The sequence below is a fragment of the Lichenostomus cassidix genome, chromosome 5 (genome assembly GCF_008360975.1).
Source record: "Lichenostomus cassidix isolate B80296 chromosome 5, HeHo_3.0, whole genome shotgun sequence".
Lineage (NCBI taxonomy): Eukaryota > Metazoa > Chordata > Aves > Passeriformes > Meliphagidae > Lichenostomus > Lichenostomus cassidix.
The window spans coordinates 47,193,952-47,218,530 of NC_139486.1; the positions used below are offsets into that span (position 1 = coordinate 47,193,952).

At 38.7% G+C, this 24,579-nt stretch overlaps 1 protein-coding gene across 7 annotated transcripts in view; it reads left to right on the forward strand.

Annotated features, from left to right (window-relative positions):
- KCNQ1 (potassium voltage-gated channel subfamily Q member 1) overlaps nt 1-24,579 on the forward strand; it is a 333,012-nt gene that overhangs the window by 25,485 nt on the left and 282,948 nt on the right. For all 7 annotated transcript variants that reach the window (XM_085062890.1, XM_085062894.1, XM_085062896.1 and 4 more), the window contains exon 2: nt 15,334-15,424. In XM_085062890.1, the coding sequence (XP_084919016.1) occupies nt 15,334-15,424 (91 nt within the window). The remainder of the gene's footprint in view (nt 1-15,333; nt 15,425-24,579) is intronic.

Sequence of the window (24,579 nt, forward strand, 5' to 3'; positions counted from 1 at the left end):
TTTCTTTTCTTTTTCAACGTTAACCTGACCAGAGTATGTGCTCTGTGCCTGCAGACTTGCAATACATAGAATCCAGTGTACTCTCAGTAAAGGTCTGTCTGAAAGAGCAGGGGAATAGTGTGAAATCAGAAAGTATATTGGGGTAGAAGTTATGCAGAAATTTAATTTCTTGGTTTGTAACATATTTTTGAAGTCTTAGACTATAATGCAGGACAAGTTCGTAGCTGGTGAATAAGAAGGTGGTGGAATTTAAGGAAAAACTAGACTAAGAGAACTAGACACTACTGAATTTCTTTAAAACTTGTGCCCAGAGAAGTTGTGAATACCCCATCCCTGGGAGTGTTCAGGGCCAGGTTGGATGATGCTCTGAGCAACCTGGTCTAGTGAAAGGTGTCCCTGCCCAAGGCTGAGGGTTGGAACCAGATGATCTTTAAGGTGCCTTCCAACTCAAACCATTCTGATTCTATGATTCACTGATCTAATACTTTTTAGCCCATTGTCTCACTCTGAAAAAATAATTGAAAAGTTAGAATCTTATTTCTTTTTATCTTTTTGTTAAATTAGACAAGAAGTTCATAAATCAGCACATCTCCTTGGGTCCAAGTATATCTTCCTGCATACAGAGGAAGGCCAGTTTGATTTTTCAGGTGTGATCAGTGAAATATTTTCTGAATTAATTGATTTAAGGAAGACATTTGCATGTGAGGACTGAAAGTCCCATTTCAGAATGCTGTAATTTTTAACCAGAATGAAGTGCTTTTGGGCACTTGCCTCCTTCATTTTCTTGTTGGGGAAACCATTATGAAGTTTCTTTAAAGGGCTTTGACACAACTAACTTTAGAAATGTGTGAGTAATGACATGTAATGAAATATGTGCTCTACCCTCATTCTGACCTTCTATTACTGGAAAATATCTTCCTAAAATACACTGGAAATGCCTGCCGAAAATACTTTCTGCAATGATTTGAAGTTTTTTAATCACAATGGAAGAAGCTTTTGAAAAGCTGTGCAGCATTGTAACCATAAAAAATAGAAATCATGTCCTTAGAAAAATTTAACTTAAAAAAATAAATGTCCATTTAAGTGATTACAATTTTTTTGACCAGATTTAGTTTTGTGTATTAATTTACGTACATAACTAACTAACAAAATTAAATAAAGCTCTTACCCATTTTAATATAACAACTGTGCATTCTTAAATGCATCAGTACCAGCAGACCTGACTGGAGCTGGGACTTCAGGTTGTCTTTGCTGGGTGTACAGAAACCTGCTGGGAATGGCACTGGTTTTGCGTGAGCTGTGCTGTGCCTTGCTGTTGCTTTGGGGCCATCTGCTGGAGTCTTCCCTCAGGAGCCTCGTTTCTCCCACACCTGTTTCTCCAGACAAACATAATTTGTTTCTCCAGGGAACTTTTTTTTTTCCAGCTGACTCTTATGAATGCTTGACTTGAGGCACTTTCCATCCCCAAACTCTTCCTGTGCTCCTGTCTCTTAACCATGGTAGGGAGCAGCAGCAAGTTATCTGACAATCTACTTTTAGGTAGAGGAGTCATTTGCCCCAAAAAATAACCTTTCAAGCAGGTGATTTTAATTGCTTAAAAAGAAGCCTGTTTCTGGAACTCTCTGCTGTGGGAGTGACAATATTATTTTAACTTATGTTTAAGTGGCTGAGATGAATGAGAAACAGGTCTCTCTGCCAATTTGAGCAAGGCACAAAAGCTTCATAGATCACTTCTAAAAGTTCAGGGATTGTTGTTTCAGATAAAGCTTCTCACTGTTCAGAGTGATTGTAGGGTTTTTTGTTTGAAGTCTGTATATGAGGGAGTTCAGTGTTCAAACACTAATATTTTATTTGCTGGTGTGCCCCACTTTTTATGGGTCTACAAATACTAGATTTTTCTGAGCTCAAATGGAGGCTTGGAGCCAGAGTCATACACAATATCATAATTTTTTATTACAAATACCAATCTTCCATAAATCTGTGTCAGAGATGGATGATGTGAAATTGCATCCTCATTCCCAATTAAGAATTGATTAGGATATCTCAGAGTAGCATGACTTTATTTGGTATTTGTTGAGTAGTGAGAAACAGGATATAAAAGGAAATCTGGAAAATGTTAAGTTTATAAACTAGTTGTCCTTAGGTCGAACTTTTTTTAAAATTTGAGACCAGTGGTGCTGTCTTTTCAAAAAATGATTATTTTATGGGCAAGACACCTTGGCATTTACTTTTTTCCTCACTTTAAAAAAAAATCAGTGTCACCATCTACTGTATTTATATGAGAAACATTAAAAAAACCCACAGTATCTAGGAAGTATAAAAGCAGGAGGATTTCACTGGTTTCAAGTTTCTGACATTCAGGGTTGTTTCAGGTGAAAGTCACATGCAGACTGTGTAGAGCAGGAATCTGCCCAGCAATTCCTTGGAGAAGGAAAAAAGGAGTACATAGATTAAGAAAGCTCCCTTCCACACATTTTTTTTTTTCCCCTTTTAATTAAGTGTATCCTGTCAGCTGGTCAAGAAATTAATTTGCTCCATCAGATTGTGAAGCAAATGTTATGTGCTGTGCACATTAGAGATACTTTGTTATTTTCCCCATTCTGCTGCCAAAGACTTTCCAAGTAGAACAATGCTTTTGTTTGTACTGACGAAGGTGAAACTGCAGAGAAAAGTATTCTCCACTGGCACAGGTGCCATTTCAATAATGGCTGTAATCAAACTGTGTCCTTCAGGCTTATGCTGCACTGATGACTTTGGTGTTCCTCAGCCTTCTGCAGCTTTTGAAGTGCTTTGCATCTTTAAAAACAATATTAATCATTGCAGGTCAGTTTTTAACGTTGATAAACAGAAAGTGTGACCCCTGTGACCCCTCTGCCTCCAATTAGTCCTGAGGATTTCAAGGAAATTAGGCCTTTTTAAAACAACAACAACAAAAAAAGTCTTAATGGTCAGGCCTGAAATTCTAAATTCCATAGGACTTAGCTTGTTTGAAAAAAAATCCATTAAAATTGAAGATGTGCTTTAATCTGGGCAAACCTGTTTATAGAATAATTTGGAAATAGGAAGTAAATATTTCATTAAAGCCGCAGTTTTAAAAGGGAGGTAAACTATTTTTGTCCTTTGTCATTTTCTTTTGTCTTGTGACTTGCAAGGTGACGAGTATGTCCTCAGTATCACAATTTTTGCCTCTTCTCAGTTATTATGAAATTTATCAGTTAGCATAGAATAAGGATCCTAAAACTTCTACTTGTCTAACTTTGTAGTTTAAAATTCACTCAAGATTGATTGGTCAGAAGCAATTAGTATCTGTAACTTGAACTACATGTTCAAAAGGGATCAATGCTTTAAGTTAAAAAATATTCAAAAGAATAATGGCTGAGTTCCTGGATGATGAGTACACCTGGAAATCTGATCCTTACATTGAAGGATTTTATGGATTATTTAATGGATGTGAAGTGTAATTGGTTTCATTATAATGCAATTTCAGAAGTGCCTTCAAAATTTTAGGCTGCTTTTAATAGTTTTTGTTATTACTACAGAAATCCTTGTTTTTTAAACAGCAAAGCAGAAAGTTCAGTGTTCTTGATGGGTGATTCAGTGGTGTTTCTCTCTGTAGCTGTCAGCTCTGCTTTTTCTCTCAGTGCAATGCTACCAGAATCTACAGGATGTGCTTCTAAACAATAAATTCCCATGATTTCAAACTAAACTGGTAGAAATAGTAGATCCCATGAAGCAAATGACTGCCAGAGAGTATTTTATTGAATACCATGGCTGGCAGTCAGCTGTGTACATGGAAGGACATACATTAGTGCAGTGTCACAGAGGTGGCTGAACTTGACCCTGAGGTTTCCTTAGGGTTTTGGATGCTGCTGTAATGTTGTTAATACTGCTTTAAAATGACTGGTGGGTTAGGGCCAAGAGTAGTATCTTAGAGCATAATTTTGCTGTGAGGTCATATGTTACTCAAATGGATGTCGTTAATATGTTGGCAGATCATATCAATACATTTTAGTCACATTCTAAACATACACTTGAAATGGCAGCCTAATCTCAAGGGCACTGAACTTTGACAGAAAGTCATCGTTTGAAATTTCCTGGTAGTTTAGCCATGAAATGATGACTTCCAGAAAAGAACTCTTCAAGGTCTGCTTGCCATCAAGCCTTGCCCCCTTGTACTTAGCTTTATGTATTACAAATTTATGTTTATCATTATTCATTGCACAGCACCACATATAAAACTAAAAACATACATAGAAATATTGACACTTGAAAAAGAAATATACAGATAATACATGTATTATGATTTAATGCCCTAATTTTTTTTTGCTATTTATAAAGCCTAAAGGAGGTGGAATTCTGGAATTCTTTTAAGTCCTAAATTAGTGTAATTTAATATTGATATCTTAATGTTGGAGATGTACTGTGTGCTTTCCTCAATACAATTAAAACTATTTAATAGTCAAGCTTTTATATATCATGCCAGGCATTCCAATGTTAACGATTAACTGGAATTTCTTCAAGTCAATGTGCAAAACAACTTTTTTTGCCTCTTTCTGACTTCTATCACTGTTTTCAGAAATGCGTTGCTTGCTGTTAGCAAGGACTTGCTATGTATAGTTTGAATGTCCCAGTAAGAGCTGTAATATAAATTTATGTCTCTATTAACACTGGAATAGCAGGTGATGCAGTGTACTCTCAGGCACTGGACTTTTGCTTCCTCATGCTGTCTTGCAATGATATGTCAGAATTATGGTTCTGTGGTAGCTTTCCCCTCCCAAGGCTGCAGCTTTCAGATGTGCCACTAAATGTTACCATCTCTCAAGTCTTTTTCACTAATGAATTTTGAGAAATCCTTGTTCCTGAAGTTACCTGACAAACTCTGAGGTTTTGCTACAAGATAAATAGGGTTCCTTTTTCCTGCAGCATCAAAAGACTATTCCCAGAAATGGTTAGATGCCTCGTGGCTTTTAGGGTGGGAAGCATGTGGGGAGGTGAAAAGTAAAACAGCTGGAGGCTGCTACCCAAAGCAGGTTTGGTTGTCCACTTAATAGTTGATTATATTTTTTTTGTTATGTTACATAGAGCCACTGTTTCCTGGTTAGGAGCCCTTCCTAACCAGGCATGGTGTATGGAACATCTCACACCTTTTAGTACTTCATCTTGACTTGTCTTTCAAGAAAGTTCTTTGCTAGTTGAGTGTTCAAGTTTGAACTCCCATTTAGAAACGTAAGTATTTTGGACACTAAACCACCTTGCAAGTCACTTGGATGCAGCCCTTAGAACTGGTTATAGTTTTCTTGGACCATTTTCTCTTAGTGTTACCTTGTTTAATTCAGGGTGGGCAAGTTCAAATGATACAGCAGAATTTTTAGCCTACTGGTAGACAATTGGAATTTCCACAAACAGCTAACTTGACTGCTGGAATGATGAAAATAATTATCCTCATTATTTTCAGCCTGGAAAACTGTCTAATGTGTGGTGAGGACATAAAGCTAAAGCTTAGCAAGCACAGTATGGATTTCACTTTGGAATTTTAATCTGTTTAGGCGTTTTTGAGGAAGTGGAGTATTGAGCATTCCTGTATTTCATGGCAAATATTTATAGGGATTTTTATATTTACAGAAAGGCTCTGTCCCTATAGAATTAAAAGCTGCCTGTGGCTTTCTAGACTCTCTTCATTCTTTTCTTCCAGGAGCACTTGAACTTTCCATCATGCTTAAAGCAAACTAAGAAGTCAAGTTGCCATAGCTTTCAAACATTACGTCTTTCCCTCAGCAAATACCTTCTCTCCCCTGAAAATGGAAATGTGTCTGTTTGCTGAAGTCCTCTGCTTTCACCTTAGGAATGTTAACCTGTCATGTAGTTTCTCGTCCTTGTTTCTAAGCTATAATACATTAAGGGTGCCATATATCTCCCCCCAGTGTCACTACAAAAGTGCAGCAGAAAGCTGAATGTGGAAAAGCCCAACAGACGGTGACAAGGCTGATTTCTGTGAAAGCATCTGTCAACTATACCTTTAAATAATTAAAGCAGAGGGTCATAATGGAAACCTTGGTGAGAGCACTTATCCCAGCTTCAGATCTTTCTCACGGTCTTCATCTTACTTGCCAGCACTGATGAAAGAACCTTTCAGACACACTGGTTATAGCAGAAAGGAACTCAAAAAGGCATTTGGGGGGAATCAGGTGAGGAGGTAGGCCAGAGTTGCTTAGGTCTCATATCACTTTTGTGGCATTTGGAATAAATCAAGTTAAGCATGTGTCCAGGTCAGTAGCCTAAGGTATGATTGCTTCTTCCCCATTTGTATATTTACCTGTGTCAGTTTTTAGTCCCTGGCACTGTTTCACTGCATTCACAACTGAAGAATACAGGATGCTGTCAAAAATATCAATGTTGTTTCCCTGTCTTGGAGGGCATTTTAGACAGCTAGAAATGTGGGTATTTCTTTATGGGATATTTAGAACCACAGCCCTGATTGGTACTGCAGTTTGATTAGTATCCAACTCTACATGCACTAGTACATCAGTTGTACAAGATTGTGGGTTAGTGCCTTTCTCCATTGGTCTCCCTTCTTCTGCCGTGTTTTGCTTTTTCGGGGCAGGGTAGCATCCTTACTTGGCTACCTGCAATAGGCAGAAGCTGCTCCCTAAGGAAGAAGTCTGTGAGCTGAAAAGTTGACCAAGTCCAGTTTTCTGCGGCATTACAAGATGCATATGATTTAGAAGTCACAATACAATGTTCTCTGATCTTTCATGGGGGAGGCAAAGTGATTTGTAGCAGTACTGCTGTGATGAAAGTAAATATAAGGAAAAAGAAAAAAAAACAAACAAAAAACCAGGTAATACACAGAGCTCTTAAATTGCTTTGTCAGATGAAGCTTGCAAAATAGTGTCCAACCAGCCCAAACAAGAGAAACCATTGGAAGTAAATACTGTTACTTGTTTAAAGAAATATTATGTATTTAGGGAAAGTAATTATTAAAAGTATTTTAAAAAGTAAGTGTTTCATTTAGAAAGATTTATTTAATTTAGGTTTGATAACAGCAAAGCAGAGTAATAGTCTAGGCTTGACAATTTTTCAGAAGCTGGGTTTTACAGTCTCAGAGAGCTTTCAGCAACTTTCTTTTAATATTTGGATATGAAATTATTTAAACTCTGCTGCTTTAGTTTTGCTGTTACAAGAAAAGGGGTACAGTGGTGTTGTGAGTGCTCAGACTCACTGTATAAAACTCCACCTAGAAAACAAATTTTACTTGTATTGTGGTACTCAGTTTCTATATCCCCTATATTTCTTCTCCCTCATTAAAACAACACTTCTTCAGAAATGGCTGATAAAAAAAGACATGTTTTTCTCTAGTTAAGCCTGATGTACATGTAAAGAAAACTGCAAAAATTCTTTCTATTTCTGGTATTGGGTGAAGTCCTTACTGAGAGTGAACTCACCCCTTCCGTGGCTGTCATCTTGCTCTGTTGGGGTTTCATGTTAATGGTGAGGCACAATGGAAGCTTATTGTGAACCATCTGGGAGGGCTGATAAATTTTCTGTAGTCCAGTGGTTCAGGCCTCTTGGTCATGCACTTTTTAAATGTGTTCATTTTCCACTCTCTTGCACAGAACCTATCCTATCTTTCCTGTTAATCCATGCCTGTTCTCAAAGGAACCAATACCTTGTTGCAGGATGCAATAACGTTGCTTTTTGTGAGTAGTTAACCTTTCCTCTTGAAGCATCTTGACGTCTGGTTTGCATTTCTTCTGCAATCATAGCCCTTGCCAAGACCTTACAGGCCTTTCCTGCAATAATTCTGGTGCTGTATCCTAAATGACTTTTGATTCATTGTGTGCTTTGTGCTTTGGTACACTGCCCGTAATTTAAATCATTTTTACAGACTTTAACTTCCCTGAAGAGCCAGGTAAGTGTGATAGAAGCCTTGCCTATTTAGCTGTATAGTTAACCTATTTTTCTTAGTATCAGACTACCCTGTATTGTATATGATCTTTCTTGAGCAATAAAGCCTCTTTCTCACACGGCAGCCAAAAGACAGCATTTCTTTGACAAGGATTTGACATTCCTTGGAGCTGGTTAAAAATTATGCCATTGTTTCCTTCAGGAAGCACCAACTATACTTTGCCTTAGGAGTTGGAACAAATACATACTAACAGGAAGCTCCATCTGATAGACCTAAGCTAACACAAACAGAGCATTCGCACTTTGTCTGTTGAAGGGTTTTTGATGGCAAGTGACAGCTGAGAGCAGTGACCTGTCTACGAGCTTGACCTGTGCTGGCCATAGCAGAGAGGAAGCGTGTGTTGGACAGGAAACTGCTGTAGCCAGTTCCTGGAGGGAATCATGCTTCTCTGCAGGAATGCAAATGTACTTCCCCTTCTGCTGGGCATCCTCCTGCTGTGGACAAGCTGGAAGATAGGGAGGGGCTGCACCCCTCCTTCCTGCCCTCAAGGGAACAAAAACTCCTCCTGTACCCCTCCTTCCTTCCCTCAAAAACAAAACAGAAAAAGAGAAGGCAATTCCTTAGAGGAAAACCATGCAAAGAGCCTGCATGGTCAGAGATTGAAACCCTTTTTTTTTGGGTTTTTTTTTGTTTTTTTTTTTTTTTGTTTTGTGGGGGGGAGTTTTGGGGTTTTTTATTATCTGCACTAAGGTACTTCTTTATGTATTTTTTTTAAACTTGTTTCATCTTCAGGTATGGTTTGTGTAGATTGTTGGTCTCTTTTAACTCCTTGCTACAGTTTTGTTTGTTGTTTGGTTTTTTTTGTCATGCTAATGCATGAACAGCTACTGTAGTTAAGAAAAGTGTTAAATTTGGCTTAGGGTATGGGCAAAGAGGAACTGAGTACAGGGCTCCTTTTTTCTAACCATGTACCTTCACTAGACCATTCTCTTACCAACAAACTTTTTTATTTTGAATGGGGTAAGTGATGGAGAACCTCTGATGCCAACCAGCTGGATAATTAAATGTTCATTTAGTTTTCTGTTAGTAACCTAGCACTGTGCTTTGGTGTTCCATAGTCATGACAGAATTAGTGCTTTTTGAGTATTCAGTTCAGACTTGCTGAAGGGTTCTGCCTGAAACCTACATATACAGGGTATTTACTTGGGTGAATTTTGTTAAGGATAAAAGTTTTCTCTGCCTGGTTAAGTCTTTTTAAAAAAATAACCCTCTGAGTTTCTCACTTTAAAAAGCATCAGTAGATATTTCTACTTGACACTTTACCTTGATGATCATCCCATAAAATAAATTGCCATCCTGTATTAGCTTCCTAGCAATGCTCTTTATGTTCATGGACTTTCTTCTCTTATTGTCAGCTGTCCTTTATTCTACAAGTTCTCCCTGTTCCCCTTCTTTTACCTTTTCTTAGATTATTTTTTTCTCAAGCAGTCCCAAAATATCTTGAGTGAAAGAACAAAGACCTGGCGCTTTGCTGCAGTAATAAATTACTTGATATGGGTTAGTTCTGAATGTTTTCTTGTTTGTACTGTGGAAATGACTAAGCAGTACTGTGTGATTTATATTGACTTGTAGTAGTAAAAACCTGTTGAAGTTTTTAATGAGGATCTTCCTGATGTAAATCAAGTAAGGGCTTACTTCTCTAGTATGGAATGCATGAGAATGTATGAAAGAGTCTTCAGTGTGTCTCTTACCTGAAGTTGTCTATATAAAAGCTCATTGCAGTAACTCTATTTGTTACCTGGAAAGCTGCATGAAAATGTCCTTTTGCTGATACCATTGACCTTTGAGTTCACAGTCTGAAAATGTCAGTATGTATAAGCCATGGGGATGAAAGATGAAATAATGATGCTGTCGTATGTTTTAATGAACTAACATGAACTGGATATGCAGCAGCATTATAGTTTGTGGATTATTATGATCAAGATAAGAATCTGCCCAAGTTTAATCTGCACACTTATGTTGTTCCTTTTCAATGTCATCCTTCCAGTTCTTGTACATCTCTGTGCTTAGAGGAGGTTAAACTATGTATTACTTTGTTTACTTAAGATACCTTCCACAGTTAAAAGCTTAAATGGCAAAAAAAAAAAATTACTCTGTAAAGAAAAAACAAAACCCACAAACAAAATTCCACAAAACAAGGCCACCTCTGAGTTACGGGATGGATGTCTGATCATGTGTGTGACTGAACAAAGCTATATGTTCAAAGAAAAACAATCCAGTTGTGTGAAAATAAGGGCAGAGATTCAAGGGGGCTTAGGCAGAATGTTACCAAAGGCATAGAAGCACCCAAAAGACATTTTCGTCTTTTGCAGAAAATTTCTTTTTTAGTTACAGTCATTTTCTCCAATAGAGAGAGAGGATGAACTGCAACTAGCCATTGACCTTAAGCCAAACAAAAAAAAAAAGCACAGATCCAGCAGTTACCAACTAAGATGATGTTCCCAGTATGCAAGGGCACTGATAGTTGCATACCTTGAAGACTGATAACTGTGCCAAATAAAAATTATTAGAAAAACCAGACTTAAGGCAGCTTGCAAGTGACATTGAACAAGGAAAAACTGTCTGTCTTCCTGGATTGTTAGACTCAAGTTGGGTTTATATAAATTGAGCTGAACTTTGCATGTCCCTTCTCATCTATTAATTTTTTTTAAGGTTTCAGCTTAGGTTAGAGCCTAATGGCAACCTTTTCCTGGTTTATGGAAAGACTCCCACTGAGAGTATGCAAGAAACACTGCGAGAAGGAATGAAGTCTACCCAGATTTTAGTACTGGTTTTGATGATAACAGCTGCATGTGCATGAGACTGTATTAGTCTGGTGAGTAAGTACTTCCAGTGTGTCTCATGCACCTTTTTTAAAATGTTCCTGGTCATATTACTGGACATACTTTATAAACCTTTATCAGTTCTCCTACCTGTGACATTCACTAAGTGAGCGTTGTTATCTCTCAGTAAGTGGTTTATTGTTCCCTTTGATCACGCTACACATTGTTTCAAGCCACAAAAAAGACATGTTAATATTCAAAAATCATAGTTAAATATAGAAAAAAGGCAGCAGCTCAGGGCTGAAGGCTGCACAGTACTGAGAGCTACCTTAATGTGTCAAGTTCCTACAGCTGCCACTGAGGTCAGGGAAAAAGCCATAGGTCTGTTCTCAAAGTCAAAATATATCCTAGAATAGTCAGAAAACCACCTTTAGCTCTTAATACATTTCCTATCTGTTGCTAAGTATAGCACAAATGCTGTCTGGCCATGTTCCCTTGTCTGCTGAATGATTCTTTTGTGGGAATGCTCTGGCTTCTCAAACCTGTTTGAGACAATTGCCTAAACTGTCCGACAGACATAATGAAGCAAGACAAAATTTATTATCTCTTAAATATTTGTCCACACACACTCACCTATGCACACACTGCCTCCTGTAACTCTCTGTACACCTGTGTCTGTGTTCATGCTTTTCTTTTTAGAGGGAGGTGTAGCACAGAAACACATCCCAAGTCCATTTACAGGCTTGGATGTACATGAGCTCAAAGTGGGACTGGAGTCCTTCACCCTGGTGTTGTTTCATGCACATTTCAGGCATGCAGTGCCTGGGAAAACTGATTTGAAAAGACAAGCAGAGAAACTGGCTTTGAGTAAAATAGTGCTGTATGAGAGGGAGCAGGTCTCCTTGTACTAGTCTAACAAAAACTGGGTCCATGAAAGAAAACATCTGCTGCTTTAACAGTGTTGTCATGGTTTCACATCAAGAAGTACAGAGATGATCAGCCACTTGCAAAATTCTTGGTGTTAAAAGAAACATAGAACTCTTAGATATGACTTAACCACAAGGCTGAGTGTTTCTGTATGCATCTACTGATGAAGTATCTGTGACTTGACTTATCTACATGCAGGCAGATGCTATTCTGTAACCTGGGAGAGACAACATGAATAACTTCACAGGCTATCTCATCTCTAATGCTTGCTGGGTCCCACAATCACAGAGTGAGATCAGAGCTGACAAAAGTCTGAACTCATCACTCTCCTTCCTTTCCTGAAGATGGTCACATTTGTGCATAGAGGGTAAAAAAGCAGTGGGTTTCAGGAGATAGAAGGCTGGTGGTTTCCAAGAGATGAAGCCCTTTCTGACTGCTACATTTTAAGAAATTCCAGTGTTCTGCTGACTGTCTCTCCTGTAGAGGAAAAATGTACTATACTGGAGTGGAGTCAATTGCCCATTAGTTTATCTGATATTTACTGGTTGGATGAAGAGTTTACATGCTTAGCATCTGTATCAAGACAAGTAATTTTTTTCAAACTTCCTGTTTTCTCTTTTACTGGTTCCTCACTTCCTTCTTATACTTCAGAGGTGGAGGAGGAAGCCACTTATGCCAAAACAAAAACAGGGTAAGAGATGAGTGTTGGAAGGCGATAAACAGTAGGCTCATGCCAGGGGAGGACACCATGTGTATTTGTTTAATGTCTTAATTTTCCACCTTCTGTTCTTTATGTGCAATTGATCTAAGCAAAATAGCAGTGCCAGTGTAACAGGGTTAGTAGCTTAGCTGTGGTGCTGCACTGGCACCTTGTGGGTGTCATCTCTCTCATGCCAAAGAAACAGATGAGAAGCAGCAATATATTACCAAACATCTTTGTTTTGCCTGGCATAATGTGTATCTGTGGTTATTAAGGTATCTCATGCATGGAAAGAGCACAGCAATGAATTTCAAAAGTTTTTCTGCGGGTGAAAAAAAGTTGCAAAGACTGAAGTGGGTCCATGTGCATGAAAACCCACAAGAGTAGGTAGTAGGGTGACTGACACTTGATGCAGTTCTTATGCCAGCCATCAATTTCTCTAGTAGGAACGAGCAAAGAGATTTGGCAAATGAGTAACCCCAAGTTTATCTTCCTGTCACTTTGGCACATGAACTTGCAGCTTTAATGTTTATTAGGGTTTTGTGTTTGTTAAGGAAAACGACAGAAATCGGATAGGCTTTGCTTTGTTGCCCCCTTGTGGTTTCATGTGTTGGCTGAGTTAAACTTTTTAACATGTTTATTACTATTAAGGGATATAGTATTAATTGGTACTGCTCATCCCTTGCCACTGATTGTTTGCTTTGAACTGGTAATTCTATGTATGCTGGACTTTGTGTCCAGAGAGCCTGAGCTCTCTCTGTGCAACAGAACCCATTTATGTTCATGCTGTCGTGTGGATTGTTCTTACGCAATTGTGAGAATATTGCAGATAGAAGGGCTGGACATGTAGGGAACGTTTATGTTATGTTTGAAATGACTGACTCACCTTTGCATTCTCCTGCCTTGTCTGAACAGCTTACTTGTGCTTAAGAATGCCCAAAGTTAAAGGTACAGGATAAAATGAGAAGACTTTAGAGATGAATCAAATACCCACATACTTAAATTTTGCTTAGGTGAAAGTATGTTTTTAAATGGGTAGTTGTATTGATACATGATAATCTATATTCCATTAACTTAATTTCATTATTTATTTGATTTTTGTGCCTAATTACCTACAAACTTTCTCTCCAATATTTGGTAGTACAATCTCAAAGTTTAGATTCAGTAATCTCAAAGGTTGGACTTGATCTGAGAGGTCTTTTCTGGTCTTAATGATTCTGTGATTCTGGTGTTATTTTTCTATGTGTGCTTTGGAATTGCATATGCTGTATCTTGAAGTGATCATTGAGTGGCATAGTTTATCTCAACCTTAACATAGTTTTGTTTTCTTGAGTGCTTGGTCTTTTAAAAGATTCACCCAATGAAGTGCTCACTTCTGTGAATAATGGTAGAGGCTCTGGGTGACTTCAGCTGAGCTATGCCAATTTGATGTCCTGTTTTAAGACTTCTCTTGAGTTCAGTTTTATTCATTATGTCAATTCTTTTTTGTTGTGGGCTTTTTTAGAGTTAAAATGTTGAACTGTTTTAGAGATCTCTAACAGGGCGGGTGATTTGGTTACTGGATTTTGCAGCAAATTTGAGTCGAGTGCAAAGGATTGGTGTTGCTTGTCTCAACATATTTGGGTGTTAAGTGGTTTTCTTCCCAAATGCATTATGTTCCTTTAGGAGAAGCAGCAGTGCTGTGGGGTGCTGGGCATTGCTGAAACTGCTCAGGGAAGGGGTCTGAAGAGACTGTAGGGCTGAGCATCCTTGCTCCCCAGCTGGGGGAAGAGAATTTCTGGGGGGCTATAGGCAGTTGGGCTGAGTTTCCTGCAACTCCCTGACTGTCCCAAAATTTACTTGGGAATTGGGACGCCCTCCCTAAGGACAAGTCTGTGTTTGCAGCGCAGAAAGCCAACAGCATCCTGGGCTGCATGAAAAGCACCGTGGACAGCAGGTTGAAGGAGGGGATTCTGCCCCTCTGCTCTGCTCTCCTGAGACCCCACCTGCAGTGCTGCATCAGCTCTGGGGACCCCAGCACAGGAAGGGCATGGACCTGTTGGAATGAGTCCAGAGGAGGGGCTCCAAGATGACCCAAGGGTCAGAGCATCTCCCCTGTGAGGACAGTCAGAGAGAATTTACATTACAGTCTGGAAAAGAGAAGGCTTTGGGGTGACCTTATTGCAGCCTTCCAGGGCCTGCAGGGAGCCTGCAGGAAAGGTGGAGAGAGACTATTTACAAGAGCATGTAGTGACAGGACAAGGGGGAATGGCTTCAAAGTGAATGAGGGCAGGTTTACATTACATGTTAGAAAAAGATTCTTTATTTGTGAGTGTGGTGAGGCACTGGAACAGGTTGCCCAGAGAAGTTGTGGATGATCCATTCCTGGAAGTGTTCAAGGCTAAGTTGGATGGGGCTCTGATCACCCTGGCTTAGTGTATGTGCCCATGGCACTCTGCCCATGGCAGGGGTTTGGAACTAGGTGGAGTCAGACCTAGGTTGTGTTTCAAACGACAAATGTCAGACTTTATTTATTTGGTGCCTTTTATGGATCAGCTATAAAAGACAGTATAGGTAGAGCCTGTTAAACCTTGGCTTAGCTGGGATTTTTTCAGTTTATTGAACTTTGAAACAGCAAAAAGTCAACTATTTGATACAAGTCTAGGGGTTGTGTGGTGATTCAGCCACAGTAGTCAATGGGAAAGAGCAAGGAATGCTGTTTCCATGAGGGGCCAGGAAACAGCAAGTCTTAGAGATAGGCTAAAGCTAGTGTTACCATGTGGTTTCATTTGATAATGTCCAACCTAAAACCTCAGTGTCTGAAGAGAAATAAACTATCCAATGGGATGCAGCTGTGTTTCCCAGCTGTGTTTTGGGATAATCTAGTACCAATGACATTTCAGTGTAAACATGATTTATAGTGGCATAATTATCTCTTCTCCCTATAGGTTCTTATTCCATTCCATTATTTTAATTTTTATATTTCTTTTTATTTACAGCTTCCTTATTGTGCTGATATGCCTTATCTTCAGCGTGCTTTCTACAATTGAGCAGTATGCAGCTCTTGCTACAGGGACATTGTTTTGGATGGTATGTATGTAGACATTATAGTGATTGATGTGTGTTTGCTCTTAATGTGCAAATTCTGATCTCCTGAGCTAATACCATATCAAGCAGAATGTTCCTTATGGTTTAATTGACAAGAGACTTTTCTGCTTTTCCCTAAAGAGTCTGTAAAGCAACAGAAAACCAAAAGTCATGGTAGCCCATAAATGATGTGGTACCTTCTGTGGCCTATACTGAGGACATCTGTGGTGTGTCCTCAGTTATTCTAATAAGGATTGAATCCCTCATATTGCTTGGGTTAATCCTGTTTTCAGCCATGCTGAAGACTAGACACCTAGCCATAGCAGGGAAGAAAAGTGGAAGTCCTATTATTTAGTTGATGTCATAGCCAGCTTTGTTTCACAAGTGGAAAACTTTAAGACTTTAAGACAACTTGCTCTACCTGTCTTAAGCTCTTTGCCTCCAGTAGATAAAACACAGTCACTGTGTTTATAGTGCACCAATGCTGCAACATAAATATATCAACAAATGCTTCAGGAGTATTACTGTTCTACCAGCTTCGATTTCATTGAAGAGCCTTAGTTTTGGAGAGGCATGATTTTAAACATGCAAAGTTTTATAAATTTGTTGTACCTCAGTATTGGGATACCCCCTGCTAAATCATTGATTTCTTTGTATTTGTAAATAAATGACCATCATTTAACTTGTGAAAACACTGTCATTATGTTGAGAAACTGCTAACTAGCAATTTAAATATTTGTTCAAAACAGGTATTGTAGCAATGCTCCAGTAATATCATTATGTATGTTATCACTATTAACATTAAAAGGTTCCCTTAAGACCTCCATGAATTATAACAAGTTTTGTCTATTTATCTATTAAATATGCTGAGGCTTTATACCTAATATGAATGCTGTAAGAATAAGAACATAGCATATTAAATTTAGCGTCAATCACACTATTTCTATACAAAGTGCCTTCATTCCTGGTATATTATTTTGAACTAACTTGTAAGATATTTGAACTCCTAGGTGTAACATAATTAGTGCCAGCTAAGAGAGTCCATGCATTTATTTCTGCATTCAGTACATTTTATTTTTTGTGGTTTGGAGTTTTATTTTTGTACAGATTTAAGTTGTTTTTGGTTTCTTAATCCATAACTAGTAGGTTTTTTTAATCCATAATTTCTGCCAATGTGTGTGATTAATTTAACTTGTTGCAATGTCTCATCTTTGCAATATATCGTAATATTTTACATGTGTGTTGCCTCAGTGAAATAACTTCTAGTGATGGCACAACTAGTAAGGTTTCATTCCTTGCCACCACCCTGGGAAATGATGGAGCTGGTTTTTGTTTGTTCATCCTGTATGCAGTCTTGTCTGTATCTGGGTAATACAGGCAGTGTAATGTGCATGCAGAGCATTCAGGATTACACACAATGTGTGTAATATCCAGCAGGTATTGTGTATTTTTACTATTCTGTATTATCTTCCTCTCTAAGTAATGAGAGAATTGGTGAATGATGAATCAGTGTTTCTGTTCTACATAGTGAGAAAAAACTCTGGTTAAATTTCTAAAATTGAAATTCTGCTGTTGGGAAATAAGCAGTTGTCTGTTTGTTCAATATTGGCACAGTCTGATATTGTTTCCTTAAAGGATTAACTGTGGTAACTTTCATGAAACCAGTGGGGATTATGGGGAGCCATCCGTCCAAAGCAGTAGATGGGCCAACGTGCTCTCTGCTCTATCCAATTTCTGTGGGACTTTCCAAGGAGTTGTGGCATCTTGAAACACAAATATAAATCTCTTTTCTATTGGCACTTACCTATTGAAATTGCGTGTTTTCTTATTTTTTAAAAGATTTTTTTTTACTTTAAGATAGCATTACAAGTTGTCACACATAGATGAAACAAAATTCTTAGGAGGAGATTTAATCACAGAGGGCTGGTTGGAGAGAGACTGAAAAATGGCAAGAAGGAAATAAAGTGTAACTGCATGTAGGGATTAAGACCAAAAACAGAGTGCAAGCTTCCAAATCAAGTGGTGCTGTAAAGAGACATGAAAGATCAGGAGAGCACTCTTTCTACTGCTCTGCAGTAGGAGTTAAGTACTCTTTTGTGTTTGTTAGAAGGATTTTTAGTTATTGTACAGTAACAGTTTTAAGTTTGAGCCAGCAATTCAAGTAGGTAACATTGTCATTGTAGGTGAGTAAAGGAAGACAAGGAATTTGATTAACAAACTAATACTGAGAGAGAGCTCAAACAAGCAGCAGTGTACCAGCAACCTACCAGAAGTATGGGAATCCTGAAGGTGGCTTTTGCTTGGTCTTAACTGGGCAGTGAGAATGGAGGAACTTTGGCCATGAAGAGTTTTCAGTCTGAGACCTCAATTAATGCCATGAAACCTGAGTTGCATGGCAGTGCAGATGTGCATTGGGAGAAGAGCAGAATCTGTTACTTCTGACTGGAAAACGAGTTAAACAAGACCATCAAAAGTACTCACAAGTAATAGCTATACTGCTTTATTTCCTCCAAATAGCCGAAGTATTTGGCTCTGACCCTGTAAAAGATCTGAGCACCTGCATAATTTCATCAGGAAGTGTTTTTGCAAGCAGGGAGCCTGGTCACAGTGAAGTTACAGCTAGAAGCTAAATGTGCCCCTTTCCGTGAACAAGAATTTCATGCTGCAATAATACAGTCATACAAGATGTTACAATTATATGAAAAGAAAAGCTAAAAAAGTTGTTGAGATTATATGTATATATTATTTTAATTTTATTCTGGAGCTACTTGTCATAAAATATCCCCTGTCTCTCTACCACAGCAGGAAAGAGAAGATGTTATCCTATCAATAATTTTAAAGCATTAAAAAACCCTTCTATTTCTCATAAAAGCAAGAAAAAATGCAAGCTTAACACTGGAAAAATAAACAAGGGCAAGTTTATATGTGTTCCAAGTGGTGTTCCAGATTTAGACAAAAAGCTTACAATTAGCTGCTGAATCTTTCTCTACTTGTCACCACACTTCACAAGGCAAAGAGCCTTGATGAAAGCTATACCTAAATGCAGTTGTAATGGGAGATTAGGAGAGAATTGGCCTTTTGTTCGTTTGCAGAATGCAGTGAAAACTGTTTAAATTTGCATGTGTTTATTTTCTCTCTTTTTCACTAGATGGTGCTGTTGGAGGGGTTTGACTCCAGTTACTGGTTGGCACTTGCCCAGCGTGAGCTGGAGTCTGAGCCAAGACTGTGAAAGCATCATCATTTTGAAGAGTCCTGTGTACACTTGGCTCATGTAAAATAGTGGTGCGGGAGAGCTTTTGCCATGACTCATAAAGAGAATGTGGCATATCTGTGTAAAAATTGATTTTGAGACTACAATGTCTAAACTATGGAAAAAAGTAGTGCAGAGATGTATGTTCCCAGAGAGGCCATATTTTTCTTTTATTTTCATAAGCAAGGATTTTATGGTGCCAGAACACAGCAGAATGCTGTTATCTCAGCATGATCTAAGAAAATCCAAGTGCCTGATCCAAGGGGATTAAATATTCTGCTGAACCAAGGGATATTTAGCGCGCCTGAAAAAGCTATTTTCTGGTAGGAATCTCATTTCAATATTGATTCCAACCAAATAAAAAAAAAAGAGGAAAAAAAGGCCATGTTTTTGTGATGAAACTATAAGCTCTTTCCAGCTTTCTGTTTTGAGTTCGTTTTCTAATTTAGCATACTTCTTACTGAGGAGATTAAACAATATTTAAACTTTTAAAAATATAAATTAGTATAGAAAGGCAATAGCTTTGGTTCATTAAAATTTACTTTATTGACATTGAAATTATTCCTACAATTATGAAAAACTGGCACAGAGTCCAGGCCCATAGGAAATCTAGTTTATATATTTTTTTTAATACAATGTTTTGTTGTGAGTATAAACCTTGATTTTTGTTTGCTGAAGGGTTTTGTGAGTCTTTTGAGAAAAAAAGAGGGAAAATACCCACAGCTTTTGCTTCTGAAGATGGTCTTCACAGAGAATGCACAGTTCAAAGTGGTTCCAGCATTTTGCTTTCCTGATAATCTTCCTTGCTTAAGAATGCCAAAATGCAGACTCATGATGTGCATTGGCACATTTTCACCCTTTTCAAAAATTAATTTATTATCTGTAAAGGATCCCTGGTGATAGCTCTACAGACTGATCTAGTCTACAGACTCTGAAGAACAACTGTAGCTGAGAAAGTGAAAAATCTCTTTGCAGCCTCAGCAATGTCCCCTGATCTGACCCAAAGTGAGGTCAGCTGGTATAGAAGATGTGTCTAGTGGATTCGGGGTCTTTAATCTTTTCCTTTGTTGAACCTGCAGAAAGACCTGTCCAGGGAGTCACTCACTGCAGCATTTCCTTTCTGTCACTGCTCTGACAGCTGCAGAGGAGAATCCCAGCTTTTAGTCAAAGTCGGCTTCATTACGTTCTAGTTTGTAGGAACAAGCCCAGCTGAGAGTGATTTGAAGGCTCAGAAAACATGATTAGCAATTAAAATCACCCTCCCCCCTTTTAATGAGGTAACAGTATAAGGAGTAGCTGGAACAGGGATCTTCCTCTGAATCTGCACCCAGGTGTTTCTGGCTGCACTTCAGCGCCTGATTGTGATGTTTATGGCTGAGCTGTGCTGGCAGATAACGTGAGTGCTTCTAATCTGCCCCACTGCACAATCAGCTGCGTTGGTTTGAAATGTTGCTGGTAGTAAGATCTTAACTTGTTCCAGCTGTTCTCAAAGCAATCCCTTGTCAACTCCCCTGGCCTGCAGAGGAGAGTTATGTGTTTAATGTAAATGTGATGTTAAAAGGATTTAATTCATTTGGTTCAAAAGGTTGCGTGAACATGCTTAAATTCTGCTTAAATTCTGTCTGTTCTGAGCAGGTCAAAGGGAGCTAAATCAGATGCTTCTATAGTGGAAATAAAGTTGTATGTTAGGGACAGCTGAACCAATGTAATGAAATGGGTGCTTTTTTATTACCAAAAAATAGAGATAATCATCTTGCTATGGTTTGGTGTAGATGAAATCTGAGCTAAGGAGGAATGCAAGGGAGTATTGCAGAGGTGATATGGAATGAAAGCATGCTAAGACCAGTAAGGGAGAGATGAGCAGGCTTTTGTTTTGACATATGCAAAAAAATCACTTGTAGAAGGGCTCTGTAGCTTCCCTTTAAAATCTGCAGAGGGCAGCATTGGACTGCACTGTGTTCTCCTGCGGTGGCTGTTCTGACCTTGCATGGTGTCCTGAGCTACATAAAAATATATTTTAGAAGAATTGAACTCTTAATAAAGGAATGTTTTTTCACAAGGGCTAGGGGAATTTTAAACGAGTAATTAACAACGATAATTTGTGGAGAGAGAAATGGGAGAAAAGGGCCATGGAAACGCTGGTGCCAGAGAAAACTCTGGCAATTTTGTGGTGGTAGCCACAAAATTCATGCTGTTTGGTCTACTTGATTGCTCATCATGTGGATGGCTTTTAGGAAAAAAAAAAAAAGATAACAATTAAAGCTTTCAGTGAAATGAATTGGACAAGTGTTTGCATGGAGGAGAAAGAAAAAGTTCTTAAACTTGTTAATACCCTGAAAGACTTCCAATCTGTTATGCTCTGCCAGGTATGCTCTTGGTATTGTTAGATGCTTCCTTTTAATTTGGGATAAAATAAAAAGTTTGTGTCCAAATATGTCTAAAGTTACCACCAAGAATGGCCTTTGGATGTATGTGATAAGAATAAGCAGCAATTTTTATAGAAAAAAACCCCACACCTCATTTTATCTGCATCCATACATTTCATCTCGAAGGTCCAAACGTGGGTTTGAGTTCTTATTTTAGTTTTCGCCAATGGAGTGGCTTGGATGTGGAAAATTGATTACTTCTATTTCTACATTTTCTAAGAGCTTTGAAAAGAAAAATGCCTTTTGTGGGATTTCTGTACCTGGAGTTGTGGTGGCATACATGAACACTGTCACTCAAACCAAAGTCTGCATGTATGTTGCTACGCATTAAGAAATCGGAATTCAGCATTTATCCCCAATGGGATGAGGTGGCTGTGAAGTACCAGGCATTTTTTGGGATTCAGACTTTGAAGACTAAGATGGGCTCTGGGAAGTGTGACCTTCCTGGAGCTCAGGGTGGGGCTGGTGACAGATTGTGGGCCAGAATGAGCCACTGGTGATGGATTGGTGCTGTCTGCTGGCTGCTTGGTGGCTCACATGATCTGACATGGTGACTCCCTTCCTGGCAGTGCAGGGGTCTTTGCCAGGGACCGACATGAGCAGGGTGCCACGTTGTCCTTTTGTGCAGAGTGAGTGTCCCAGCTTGTCATGTATGAGCTGCAGTAATGTGAAGGTTTTCAGGAAACGTTGCTTTTAAATTGTATGCAGGGTTTTGATAAATAGGGGATGTGTTCTCTGGAGTTACTAGTTTTTCACCTGTTCTTAAGAGCTTGTGTTAGCTCTCATAAGTCATGCAGCAGACCAGTAGCTCGTTTCTTCATTTTTGAGAACGGGAACATTCCAATAAATTACGTTCAAAGGTGCATCTAAGAAAATACCATCACTGAAAAAGGCATGTTTCATTCATGGTTACATCTATTATTCACTTTAAACTTAGTTCTTAAGGGTTAGAGTTTGACTAAACTTTTCTGGGGTGTAAATCCATGTCAAACTTGGAACATCGCTTGGTAAACTCCGAAAAAAACACAGTACACATATTTTCTTTGAAATTATACATACTTTAAACTATTTATTATGTTAGTAAACAAGCAGAGTAATTCAAATTCCATCTTGGAAAAAAAAAAGGAAAATTAGAACTGTGGAATACTGGTGCGTGGTATAGCCAAGCAGTGAAAAGAAAGATTTTTAAATTTAGGGTTTATCTGGATTAGTGTGTAATGTTTGCAGTGACAGGTGTTTCCTTTATGCTTTGCCCAAATGTCTGGAAAGTAGTTTGTCATTAAGTGCTACATTCAGTGTGTATCTCAATTTCAGTGTAACTGGAGGGTCTCTGGCTTTGTTAGGTCCTTGTTTTCACATCTGACCTCAGCCAGCTGGAGTCTATTGTTTTAAGCGTAATGTAACAGCTGACATAACATAACGGATATCAAGCCGAAAAACTGAAACAGTGCAGTGAACTGAGGCAAAGGGAGGGGAAAGGGAGAAGCTGGGAGGAGGGACAGGGGCAAAACTAGCTTCATGATTCAAAGTGGAAGCTTGCCGGCTTGTTTTCCCAGGGGGAATTAGCTAGGAAATAATGGGATGAGTCTGTTGAAGTTCTATTTGCAATTGATTACATATGATAGACTACTGAGACAGGTTTGAATTTGCCAGCTGTCACTAGCTGGTGGCTCTTGAATGGCTTTAAGTGGCCCTTGGTAGGCAAAACTGGAATAAACTCTGCAGGTGTGGTGTAATTGTAGTGCAGAAAAGCAGTGAGTGCCATTGCCTAAGAAGAAAGGAGGTTCCAAGAGTTAGTAGAAAGAAAATAACTTAAACTGAATGCGTTAATAACTTTATTTTGTGATGTTGGGTTAAGTGGGTTCAATTAACTGGCTAAAAACCCAAAATCAACTGGACTTCTTGGTGGCTTTCATTTTCTTGGCAGTTTCTAATGTAAACTTCTATGAGTTTGTTTTCTAAAAAGCTTCGTTATTTAGTTTCTGGACTTATGTGTTTGACAGGAGCAAAGTGCTTCTCGGCACTGAATGCTAACTGCTGTTGGAAGGGGAATGGGTAAATGAATATCCTGTTAGAAGTTTGCCAGGCCATGAAAAAAATGACAAATGTCTGACTTTGTGCGCAGGTAGAGAGCAACAACATAAGGAAAATACTCTTACTTCTTCTTATGTATTTGTGTATATGCTTCTTTACATATGTATTTATATATAGAACATTTCTTTTTTTAGCAATCATTTGAAAAAAAATATTTCTAGCTGTATTTAATTTGTATTGAGTAAAGCCTCTGGCAATTCTGCCCTACTGAGAGCTCATTCCATGGCTTTAGACAAGGGGGGTGGAAAAGGCAAGACTGTATGCTGGTTGTTTTTTCTTTAAATGTATATGTGCAGAGGTAACTAAATTACGTTCTGTGTTTATAAGTGAAGTTTTTATGGCATGAGACTTGCAATTGTGCAGTGTGTTTAACTTTGTGTGTATGAGTCGTCATCATGACTTCAGTGGAGCTTCCTGTGTGCATAAATATTAACAGGATCAGGATGTAATAGGAAAGGTTTCTTCAACAGAGTCTGCTTGTACTTAAGGATAACCTAGGAAGCATGAGTTTGATTAATGTAACTACAAACTGTATTTATCTCACATTCAATATTTTAAATATATTTTTATCTAATTTACTTTTATTTTGGTAGTATAAAAAATGTCATCATGGCTGAAGCACGAGTTGTGTTAAACTTGTGTGGCGCAAAGAGTTTCTAGGATTTCTCCTGTTGTACTATGGGGCCAAGTCCGACATTATCTCAGTAATCAGAAAGGCCTCGTGAAAGAGTTTATAAGGGCTGTTGATTCAGTACTTAGCATGGGCATTTACACTTTATCTCAGCTTATAATATAAATTAATTTAGTTGTGGAGCTCAGAACGTGGTGTTTGTACTGAGTGGCTGGAGAAGTCTTGATAGCCCAGAGAGCTGCCACGTACTGCGTTTTCTCTTCCGCATTCGTGGCGTGTCCTGTGCCTGGGAAGCAAACAAGGATGGGTGCCCATGTGCCCTGCGAGCTACAGCAGTCAGAGGCTCTGCAGCAGACTAAGTTGTATAGGCTTCTGAGTTCCCTCTAGGGACCAAATGTTGGGACAAATGTCGTAAAACCCCTGCACTGCTCAGCTATCCCAGGTGATCACTGATTTCAGGGACCTGTACCTTCGTGCTTTGTTTGCATTAGGTATTTCCACCTAACCCATTGACTGTGAGCATATTTTTAAGGTGATGGGGAACCAAGAGCTGTTATTAGCTCTCAGAAACAGCCAGACTTTGAAGTACTAACAAAATAACCAAAATGCCTGTTTTCACACCCAGTCTGTGAAAGCAAGCTATGTGCTGCCTCACTTTGATGGTTTCCCTTATGCTAATGACACTGAGGCTGACCTTTTTTTTCCTCCAGCATGTTGTTAACATCCTTATTAAGGTACCTTTCAGAAACACTCCTTT